This window comes from Carassius gibelio, chromosome A19, assembly GCF_023724105.1.
Source record: "Carassius gibelio isolate Cgi1373 ecotype wild population from Czech Republic chromosome A19, carGib1.2-hapl.c, whole genome shotgun sequence".
Taxonomy (NCBI): domain Eukaryota; kingdom Metazoa; phylum Chordata; class Actinopteri; order Cypriniformes; family Cyprinidae; genus Carassius; species Carassius gibelio.
Window position 1 is genome coordinate 15,638,014 of NC_068389.1, and position 12,308 is coordinate 15,650,321.

Genomic DNA, 12,308 nt, shown 5'->3' on the forward strand with positions numbered 1-12,308 from the left:
GGATATGTATAAAAATAGAGGTACTTGTTGCTTAAACAACTTGGACAGAAAAGCCCATTTACATAGTCACTTTCTGCCCTCTTCAGTAGATCAAATTAGACAACTGGTATATATATATATATATATATATATATATATATATATATATATATATATATATATATATATATATATATATATATATATATATATATATATATATATATATATGGTTTTGCTTCTGGAATCGGATCAACATGTTAAAATATATATTTAAAATATATATTATATTTTATATTATATATATCTGTTGTGAAATGAGACAGTTTGACTAAGAATAAAATCCATTCAATATGGGAGTCCTACAATTCTTAAAATGAATATAATATGTTTGTTTTTTTTATATGCCAATGATTAAGGTAGATGTTCAGCCTGTTTATTCATTTAATTTAATTTATTTGTTAAAATTAATCCTAGATATGTATGGCATAATCAGGTAGTTATGTGCATTTACACTTTTGACGTCATTTTTATAGACGTCTTCATTGCAGAAGATAATTAGAGGCTTACATGCAGAAATGTCTTATACATTTTTATAGACGTCATTTTTATAGACGTCTTCATTGCAGAAGATAATTAGAGGCTTACATGCAGAAATGTCTTATACATACACACACACACACACACAAAAAAGTACAAAATATATAAAATTGTAACTTTCCCATGGCTAGCATGTCACTGGCAGTTTTTTTCTTGCCTGGACTTCTAAACACAAGTTTTAGCCTGATGACGTTGTTGATTGTGAGTTGTTAAGAGTGAAACGTGAGGCTAGGACAACAGCACTGATTTTGTGTGCCATGGGGAGAGGTTGAATCCTGGGCTGATGTGCCCGCAGTGCTCACTGCCTCTCTATAGACCAAATTATGTACTGCGGTATCCATCAAATCACTGTCTGTGCTGCCTCATACAGAGACCCAGAGCCTGTCTATCCTCTCACCGCAGGGGGTGCCGGTTCCTCCTATGGTGGAGGAGGAAGCGAGAGAGAACACACTGACCACCAGAGCACACTGTCAGGAAAAAAGCAGCAAAAAAAGCAATGAGGTTTGATGATGGAAGGTAGAGAAGCTGACCATACAGAGAAATTGTGAACCGATTGAACTGATTGTGAGACGGCATGTAGGGCAGACAACAATCGCCAGACCAATAGATCAATGTCCCCACAGAGCATTTCTAGAACACCGCCAGACTGTGTTCTGTGGCACTGCAGGCATTGTTCAGTGTTGTTTACATGTCATAAATATAAGACCAACAGCAACAGCGACTGCAGTTTTAACTGATGCAGTTGCCCTTTAAAAAGCTGTGATGAATGCGCAATCCTTGAATCCCTGTAGTCCTATGTTCCACTAGATTTAAAGGGTAAGAACAGATGCATTGCACCACCTGTTGGTTAATAGATGCAATTGCCCCTTTTGCCCTAAGATTCATTGAATATAGTGGTTTTCAATTGGTTTTTCAATGGTTTTTCAATTGGATCCAGAATCAACAACATGAGATTAACAAAATGAGCACACAAAAATACCATAATATAATATATTAATATTCACGTTAATCATCATAATAATCACCATCATCATTTCCTAAAATAAAATAAAAAAGTATGTTATATATGAATATTGCATATTCCATTTCATGTCATCCATCTAATTTGGCTGCTTCTGCTAAATGACAAATTAATATATGGCAAAATGCTGTAGAGTTTGATTGAATACCCAGCCTTTGACATCAAAAACTAGCTGATTAGATGTATAGTTATTTTGCTACACTAAATAAACTCTATTATATTATATGATGTGGTTAGTTGCATTTAGCTATATCATAACAGACCTGACAGGTTTTAACTGGAGTTTTAACACTTAAATAATGGCAAGCAATAATTACAGCGGAATAAATGCATACCAAAAAAAATAAAAAATAAAAAAAAATAATAGAGTTTAAAAAGTTAAAATGTATTAAGGGTTAGGTCATTAAATTACCAAAAGAGAAATACTATTACCGAGTATGCTGTCAAGCTTAATCTACCAAAGCCGCACCAGAATGAACAATAAGGTAATTGTTGCATTTGAACTGGAGCTGTGTTCCCATGTAAGCAGCCACATAATCTATAATCCTGCAAAAAAAACCAGCATTAATGTGCTGCTTTATTGATTTGAGTATTCCATTAAATTTCACAAAGGACTCAACTTTCCAGGCTCTGAAATATCTAACAGCTAAAACAACATTCAAAAGCGGAAGTATTAAAAATAAATAAATAAATCTATCCACCAAAGGTTTACTTAAACATGGCTCTCTCATTTGACTCTAGGTCTCATGAGTTATTTTATCTGTCTGTGATAATTGCATCAGATTTCATTTATCAATAGAGCCGTAAGCTTTGAATAGCGTTCCTTCATTAAATTTGAGCTGATGGAGTTTGGGCTAGCACTGCTCTGCACTGCTGCCCAGACACAATGATATGCAGCAGCGCTAGACACATCCTCAAATGCATTGAGAGGAATTTCTTAAGACTATCATGAAAAGATTAATTAAGATTTTGGGTTTCATTGGGACAAAGGTTTAGCATTGCAGATAACTTGTGATCTTGCCATGGAAACCTTTTGACTCATATCTTTGCCTTTGTTTGGAGATATAAATAGTAATTTTGAATTAAAAGTCCAGGATTATCTGAAGCAGTGGTTTTGTATGTATCAAATATTTCTTTCTTTCTTTTTCTTTCTTTCTTTCTTTCTTTCTTTCTTTCTTTCTTTCTTTCTTTCTTTCTTTCTGTGAATTCAGTCATCCGAAGTAAAATTATAACACTGTTTATGCAAAACAAAAGGCATTTAAACAAGGATCAACTATGTTGTGAAAGTAGTTAGTCAGTTACACATCTGAGTCTGAAAACATGTTGCACAATACAAAACTGTCCCATAAAATGTTTCATTTTATTCTCCAAAAATATGACAACTGACCCTTTTGGTTGGCCTTGTTTCCTCTTTTGAGATGTGTGGATACATGAAAAGACGCAAAACCAAATCAATCTTAATCTTAATCTAATCAAGTTCACTTGGTAAAACTCACCATACTTTTCCTGAGAAAGCAGCAGAGAACAAAATTCAAGAATTTGCAGTGCTAATTCTGCTGGAAACAACTATCGATGGCTCGTGTCCACAAATTAGACCGAGCACTAGAATGGGATTAACTAACAAGCAAACAGAGGGAAATTTAAGACTGCAGCCAGAATTGTTGTTACTTTAAAAGTACCTGTTTTATTTGAAGGCTGTGCTTGATCAATTTTGAATAATAACTCTCCTCCAAACTAAATAAACCTGGCCATAATTGCTTTTGCAAATCAATTAAGTTCCGTTTGAACAAAAGCCAAAAGAAGGACCAAGGGACTTCCATTCAGAGTTAAACTATGCTGAAGCTATGCTAGCTCAGGCCAATCTCAAAGACCCTCGTTCCCTTTTCGCTAACGCGCATCCCCGTTAAACACTTCATGTGGAGTGAAAGTAATCTATGAACACATGCGGCTCTTCTCCAATTCACATTGTCATTCCCTGCCAATTTGTGTGTCCCTTTAGTAAATATTACCCTCCTCTTTATGTTGTCAGCATAAATAGCATAGCATTTACATAAAATAGCAAAAAAAAAAAAAAAAAAAACACAGCCTGCATCTTACTTTCTTATTCCTGACCATCTTGTAATATTTGGGAAGTCGGATGGGTTAAATGCAGAGCACAAATTCTGAGTATGGGTCACCATACTTGGCTGAATGTCACTTCACTTTTTTTTTTTTTTTTTTTTTTTGTTTACTTTTCTATTGACACATAGTTCTCTATAATCAGCTTTTCTGTCCTAAGCATCAAAAATCTCTGTACTCCAAAAGTTTGCATGTCCAAACATAATGTCGCTCATATCTGAGCTTCATCGATCACTGTGTAGAACCGATCCTTGACAAGCAGATATTTCCAGGAGAAAACCTTCACTTCTCTCCAATTCTCTTCAGTCTTGCTCGCTCGACTGAGATCATCTGATGCTATCCTCAAATCACATCCTAAAGCGCTGATCTGCACTCTTGGAGAGACTGAAAAACACCCAGTGCTGAACACAGCAACCATCTCATCAAAGGCCAGACGCTGAATATCAGAACACAGGCTGAATGCACAAGTGAGAGGTGCACTGAGATATCCTGTTTTACATAAATATAGAATTAACACAAAGAAGGAGTTACACAGCTGATAATCTGCAATAAAGGGCAATATATATATATATATATATATATATATATATATATATATATATATATATATATATATATATATATATATATATATATATGCCTTGTAAACATGAAGATTTTAATCTATTTCTCAGTGTTTAAAGATAAAGCAGGGGCATCATTCAAAAGGCCCCTGGTGAAATAATTTGGGCCGATAGAGGTCATAACTATAGCCAGGCATTTAATCATCTCTATCCGTCTCCAAAACAATACAAATGCTAAGGCAAAAAATAAAATAAAAATAAATCTAGTCTTCAGTGTCACATGATCCTGCAGAAATCATTCTTTGATTTGGAGCTCAACATTTTTTATTATTATTTGTCATTATTATTATCATCACCAAAAAAAAATAAAAAATAAAAAAAATGAACAGTAGTGTACATTGAGCAAATTAATTAATGCAGATTGAGAGATATCCTGGTTTCTTTTTGTTTTTACTATCAGCAGTGCACAAACTATATGCAAAGTAAATTTTCAGCTCACAGCATACAACAATTGCAATGATTATTTAATTGAAGTATCCAAAGAGACCAACTCGTAGCCAGTATTCTCCTGTATTTTACTCATGAGATGTTTTGTATTGTTCCTGAATTAATCGATGTTATTGAGAGAAGAAAAAAAAAAAAAAACATTGAATGAACAATTCAATGACTCACTCACAAGGACAGTCACTTGTCATCACCTACTGGCGTATCGATGTAACCTGCAAGAAGAGTCACTGTAAACCCCCCACCACTAACACACAGACTAACACAGTCTGTCTGGAACAACACACACAAGCTGAGTGACACGAACAGTGAAAAGTCCCTGTTGAATAATGTGGACTGTAGAACCTCTTGGATGTCGAACTGACTAGCCAGCATTCAGGACTGCAAATGTCCATTCAACAGTATATTTTGAACATGCTGATACTCATTTTGGTAAAAACCAATGTGCAGACATGCAAAAAAAAAAAAAAAAAAAAAAAAAAAAAAAAGAAAGAAATACCAGTGAGACACTGATCTCACCTGAATCCCACTACCTCGATACTCAAGTGTACATGTACTCAAGTACATGAAAAAAAAAAAAAAAAAAACACTGAATGACTTAATTTATATCAGTGCAGCACAAAGAGTGTCAACAGTGCCAAATGTACAAAGTTCCACAATAGATAATATTCAATAAAAATCCAGTGTGTGTGTGATGCACATGGACTTTAAGCATAAAGTGGAAGGATTAAATGCATGTGCCATGCAAAAGAAATAAAACTAACCAAATCATCTAACAACTGATGTTTCCTTCATGCACTGGCAAATGTTTACTTACAAAGCAAAGCAACATTAAACTAATGTCTAATGACATTTGACCTGCTCATGCAGTGTGAGGGAGTGTGAATGTGTAGATGGGCATCCAAAAGCATGGAGGTACTCTACCTGCTTGATGCTGTGGCTCACCTGGGCAGGTGGCAGTGTTGTTGCAGAGTCGGGTTTCCCTCAGTGGGCCGCTGCAGAGGGTCCCGTATGGAGAGGATACACATGAACGAGAACGGACCTGCCAACCCTGCCCACATGTCAGCGAACACACGCTCCACTGAGACCACTCCTCCGCTGCTGGGTCACCTACAAAACATAAGATGGAAAGAAAAGGAAAATATTTCAATTGTTGACCCAGACACAAACCCCAGACTTCAACATCCGTCCTAAAGGGTTATGTTACACTACCGCCTTCAGTAAATTCCTGTGAATAAACTAGAACAGCTCTGCCAGGAATGTTTTATTAAGAATTCACAAAAACATCCAACAATCCGTTCCACATATCCAGCAACTCATAAGATGTTGTTAGGTCAGTGGCAATTGGAGCCACCTCATAAGCTTCGGCTGTATGTGACTGCTGGAAATACGGCCAGTGAAGTTCCCTAGTTGTATTTTTGTCATTTTTGAAAGCTGTGTCTTTGGATAGAGCCAACATCATGAAGTTAATGGGCAAATCAAATTAATTGCACGTCTTGTAATCGCATTATATCTTCATTTGCATGTGGTGAGTCAGAGCTTAGCCTTATTTGCAGAGCAGATGTGTGGAGATAGAAGGTAGGGGGCTAATGGGGACAGAGATGCCAACGGGAGTTTATGCACATAAGTTTTCATTCACAGAGATTGAGGCTGAATAGGGGTAAAGGTCTGATACTAATAAGTACTTCAGCATGAGAATATCAAGAAATTGTTTGTATTATTATTTTTTATTAGCTGTAACTTAATAAAAAAATTGTTGTATTATTTATAAATAATATGTATATTTATTATTCAATGTGTGTGTGTGTGTGTGTGTGTGTGCGTGTGTGTGTGTGTGAATTTATTCCTTCAGTGTTGCATGGTCCTTCAGGAATCATTCTAACATGCTAATTTGGTGCTCAAAACTGTTTTTTGATGCTTAATAATTAAATTAATACGTTTATTTAGCAAGGACATCGTATCTTGTTCAAGTGACACTAAACACACACACACACAATTGTTTATGTTTGCAAAAAAGATTTATATTGTAATAAATGCTGTTCTTTTGAACTTCTATTCATCAAAGAATCCTGCCAAAAATGAATTATGGTTCCCCAAAAAATAATAATAATATAACACAAAAATGTTTTCATCACTGATAATAAGAATAATTATTATTAACTGATATGACTGAACATCAAATGCTACACTGAAGACTGGAATAATTTCATTTATTTCAATAATTTCAATTCATTTATTATTACATTTTTTTTTTTACTTACAACATTATATCTATATATCATATAATGTATATTTATAAACATATAAAGGTTCAATATATATCCTGGAGAAGTAGCTATTTTCTGACTTTTTCCTTTTTAAAAAGAAAAAAACAAACAAACCAAAAACATAAAAGCGCTGTCCATGGTTCTGAAATGCAATTCAACTAAATAATGAAAGGAGATGGGACTCACCTGTTTGAGCTTGGAACACACCAGGCTGGTCAGCTGATCGTGGCCTTTGGGTCTTCACCTTCTGCTCATCATCATCAGGCTCTGGACAGACATATGACAAAACGTCATAGTTAAAAGAAACAGGATAATAGAGGCCAAGTATGAGATTTAGAGGGTATGGTTAATGTACTTTCAAGAAGTGGTAGCAACAGAAATATGATAAAGAACACTACTAACTAATCATTTATATGTATTAATATATTTAATGATAATAATAATGATAATAAATACATATTTTATTAGAATGGAACTGAGGCATCAAGTTGTACATTCACAAATGCTAAAGCTCACACACACTATTAGCGCTGTTTTACATTTACACAATAATGTAATACATCTCTCCACTGAGCTTTGTCTTATCCTGAAATGAAATGTAAATATTCCCATTGTGTGAGGAACATTTTAAATATGCTGCTACAAACCTCATCTTGTACTAGCTCCTGAGTAAACATACGTAAGCCAAAAAAGACCTATCACCAAAGTGTTTATTACGTCTAGCCTAGTCTTAGGGCACATGCAAATCCCTCATACTCTCATGGGAGCATATATTTCAACTACTCATTGGCTAATATCCTCACTCAGATGAGGCTACCCCCCCCAACCCCCCCAAAAAGTGAAGTATAGAGGAAAATGGCTAATACCCTGTCTACTTTGCTGAAGTCTTTAAATGAGCACATTCAGTGTGTAGTGTCATGAGTGCATGAACAACCCAAATGAATCCCAGGGATTAACTCTTTTTGACACCTTAACCTAAAAATATAGGACTGTTTCTGGTTATTTCAAGTTAGTTGCACTCACAACTGAAATAGCCATAAGTTTTTATTTATTTATTTAATTGGAAAGGACAAACTCAAAAGTATGACAAATTGCTTCTGTCACAGGATTAAAAACGCAATTTAGAATTTATTCTTGCAATTTTTAGTTTCCTGCAATTCAAAATTGACATAAAAACTTTTTTTATACAATACAATTCACAATTCTAGGATTTAAAACTGGCAAAATGTGAGAACAATAATAAGTCTAAATTGTGAGAAATAAACGGAGAATTGAGTCAGAATTGTGAGATAAAGTTCCAATTACTGTTTTTGTGGTGGAAAAAAAAAATATAGATATAAAGAATAATAATAAAAAAAAATGTAAATTGCAAGAAAAAAAGCCATCTTGCAGTTATGGGTTTGTGTCTAAATAATGGCATAAAAAGTCACAGTTACCTTTTTTTTTTTTTTTTTTTTTTTTTACCATGGTGTTAACAGGTGTTCATACAAAAGTTAAGTGTGTCTCACTTCATTTGTGAACAGAATAAAAGAGAGAGAGAGAGAGTAAAAAAAATGTTCAAACTAATGTTAGTAAATCTACATTAAATATAATTGAATGAGGACGTGTCCAAAGTCATTAGCATACAACATCTCCATATAAGGATTTCCACACAATCTCTTCTGTACAGTAATTTAAAAAAAATATGTCTACAATTATGCATGGAGACCAATTTCTTTCTCTCTCTTTCTCTCTTAGATGTTTGCTCTTTTAATTCTGAATTTGTTTGTCTGTAATGTATAGAGGGCACTGCACACTCATTCAGCATACGACACTCTCTTCTCTGGAGCTGATTGGTCGACTTGACCTTTTGCTCCGAGTGTTTGAAAAGATGAGCTGCGTGGGTTGCTAATAAATTCCACAAGCATATGCAGGAAAAGAGGATTTTCATAAGATGTAGCAGGAAGAACGGAAGGAAGGAAACACTAGAAAACAAGTGGATTCTCTGAGGCTCTTTCTAAATTACCATGAGCGTTTATGGATGCTTCGAATAATTCACCAACATGAAGCACATCCGCAACATGAAAAAAAAAAAAAAAACGAAAAAAAAAAAAAACATTTTTTAGGGGCATGATTTATACTTCAGCAAGTTCCTAAAACCCAATGCTAAATTCATCTTAGTCAAGAGGTGGAGAATGAAGCACTCCACAGACTGCATGTGTTTATGTGTGTTACCGCGAAAAGTTGCTCACAGGTCAGTGCGGATGGGATTTTAAATGCAGAAACTATTGTAAAGATAAAAATGCATTAGGACACAAAACATTTGACCTGCATTTAAAACAGACTGCTTCAAAAATAGATTCTAAACAAAGAAAGATTTCAACTAAATGTACTGCATTTAATATAAGGATGTGTAATACATATTTTAAAAAGACAGAACTTCTAAAGCTAAAGATAGAAGCTAAAGAGTATAAGACTGTTTGGGGACTAGAAAACAAAGAGACAAGAGAAACCGTGAGAAAGAAAACCATACAGTACAGTATAAGAAAGGGAGACATGCGTTTATTAGCAAAGAGAGCTGCATCATATACATTGGAGCGCATGGGATGGATGGATACTCTAGAGACTTCCCCCTGTTGGCTCTGTCAAACAGACCTGATTACCAGCGCTTCCCGCAGGGCCTGTGTTAATATGCTTATGATAGCTCAGACGCGCACGCAGACGATCACACTAATTTACTCTGTCATGGAAAAGACAATAGCGGTGTCAGGAAAGGCGGGGGTTTGTTTCTGCTTGCTTTTTGTATCTCACTCCTACGCCTCCCTTCACTCTGCCTCTCTATGGAGGTCTATGCCACTGTCTCCATTCGGCAAAGGGTGAAGAGAGCGGTTCGGTATGATGGTGATAGAATAAACACTTCCTTTATCTTCATATTAGACACAAATTCTGGGTTGAAGTATACCCTATGGGCTCTTATGTCTTTGATTCAAGGCATTTCGGCACATTTCCCAATAGCGTTTCTCAATTTTCTCACAATAACACCTCCATTAACCACCGCCTGGCTACTTCCTGCTGCATTTCACAGAGAGTCCAGCCTGCATCCAATAACATCCACATGTTGAGAAGCAAACAGCCCACCCTTCATTAGTCTTCATCTTGACCGTGCTTCAGAGTAAACTGAGTCATCACAGAGTACCGTGGCCTTTCAAGATTTAAAGTAACAGTAGTGTTGTTTTATATATATATATATATATATATATATATATATATATATATATATATATATATATATATATATATATATATATTATGAAACCCGATTTTTCCAAACCAACATGTAACTCACTGAAGACATAAAAAAATCATACAGGTACAGGGACACACCAATATACTGCACACATCAAAAATAGAGTTAAAACAGTAATATTGTGATTTTTTATTTTATTTTTTGCAGTTTAAAATAAAACATTTTCAATTGTTTTAATGTAATTTACAATGTAATTCATTCCTGTTATAGCAAAGCTGAATTTTCAGCATCCATTACTCTAGTTTTAAGTGTCACGTGATCCTTCATAGATCATTCCAATAAATCATTTATAAATCTTGCTCCAATACACCTATCAAGTAATTATGAAGATCTCAATTAATTGTTTCAGCTGTGTTTAATCAGGTTTGGAGCTGAACTTTGCAGTAAGGTATCCAGGATCAGGACTGGGCATCCCTGATATACAATACCAAAAATAAATAATTTGGTTATATAAATACAAAAATAAAATAAATGCATACACCAACAATTTATTTAATATAATTATTTAATTGTGCTTCAAACGCCTTTTTTTTTTCAAGAGAAGCTCTAAAGAATTGCTCAATCAATATACAGTATGTTACAGTAGAAACCTTGGTTTCTTCTCAGAGTCTATATTTTATTCTCAAGCTGAAACTCAGTCATGTGATAAAGCAGGATTCTCTGGAGATGGCTGCAGCAGTGGCGTGTGTAACCTGCCTAAGAGACCAGTCCGCTAAACAGATGTTCAGCATCCTGGGACGTCTTCTGTACATTTCCCATTGAGAACTAACTGTACTTTCCACCATCCGGTGAGCGTGTGTGTGTGTGTGTGCACATGTATTTGACGCTAACACTTTAAGCACTAAATGAGAGGCTGAATTATGTTTCCGCCACTCTCACAGCTTGTTCTTGGAAGCCGGAAATGAATTTAAGCGGTTAGCTCAAATTGAAGCCATTTAATTAAACGGCCTGGCAGTGTGTCTGTATTACTCACTTGTGCTCAAGAAAAGCCCAGTATGCTGAACATCTGCACGCCTCCATCCAAAACAATCAATACTGAGCTTGGGTGTTTAAAGATGCTAAACCACATTCATCACTTAAGGCAAACTTGCTTTACATTAGACATAGATCAAACAGTTTTTCGTAATATATATAAAAATATGGTCAATAATTATTTTTTAAAATATAGCTTATAAAGGTTAAGTTTGAAGTGTGAAGGTTAAGTTAAAAATAATTATTTAAGAATTATTATTAACTAATAGATGTACATTTTGTAAAATCTAAATATAGTTCATATATAAAATAAAAACATGCATTGTATTTGTATCAAAAAATGTAAATGACATAAGTAAATTAATTTATTTTTATTTAATAAAACATATTTCCAAATAAATTATTATATAAATTTACAAACTATATAATAGAAAACTATATATAGAAAACTATATAAATATATTATAAATATATATGGTGGTTTAATTAGCAGGCAAATTATATAAAGATTCAATAAACTCTTCCATAAAAAAAAAAAAAAAAACTAAATAAATAAATAAACATCTGACTATTATATTATGACAAGCTATACAGTGTTAAGAGGTGTCTGAAGTTAAAAATAGTTTTATAAATTGTATTATAAAGAGATACAGTGGGGATCGAAAGTTTGGGCACCCCTTGCAGAATCTATGAAAATATGAGTAATTTTAAATAATTTTAAATATAGTAACTAAAATAAGAGAGATCATACTAAATGCATGTTATATTTTATTTAGTACTGTCCTGAGTAAGATATTGTGCATAAAAGATATTAACATTTAGTCCACAGGACAAAAAAAAAAAATGCTGAAATTATTAAAATAACCCTACTCAAAAGTTTGGGAACCCTTGGTTCTTAGTACTGTGTTCTGTTACCTGATGATCCTCGGCTGTCTTTCGGTTTTGTGATGGTTGTGCATGAGTCCCTTGTTTGTTCTGAACAGTTAAACTGAGCAGCG

The 12,308-nt window shown here is 34.2% G+C and overlaps 1 protein-coding gene across 1 annotated transcript in view; it reads right to left on the reverse strand.

Annotated features, from left to right (window-relative positions):
• LOC127935247 (adhesion G protein-coupled receptor B2) overlaps positions 1-12,308 on the reverse strand; it is a 271,317-nt gene that overhangs the window by 128,591 nt on the left and 130,418 nt on the right. Inside the window, exons 3-4 of the mRNA XM_052532945.1 lie at positions 7,239-7,319; positions 5,710-5,895 (exon numbers count right to left, since the gene is read on the reverse strand). Coding sequence (XP_052388905.1) covers positions 5,710-5,895; positions 7,239-7,319 — 267 coding nt within the window. The remainder of the gene's footprint in view (positions 1-5,709; positions 5,896-7,238; positions 7,320-12,308) is intronic.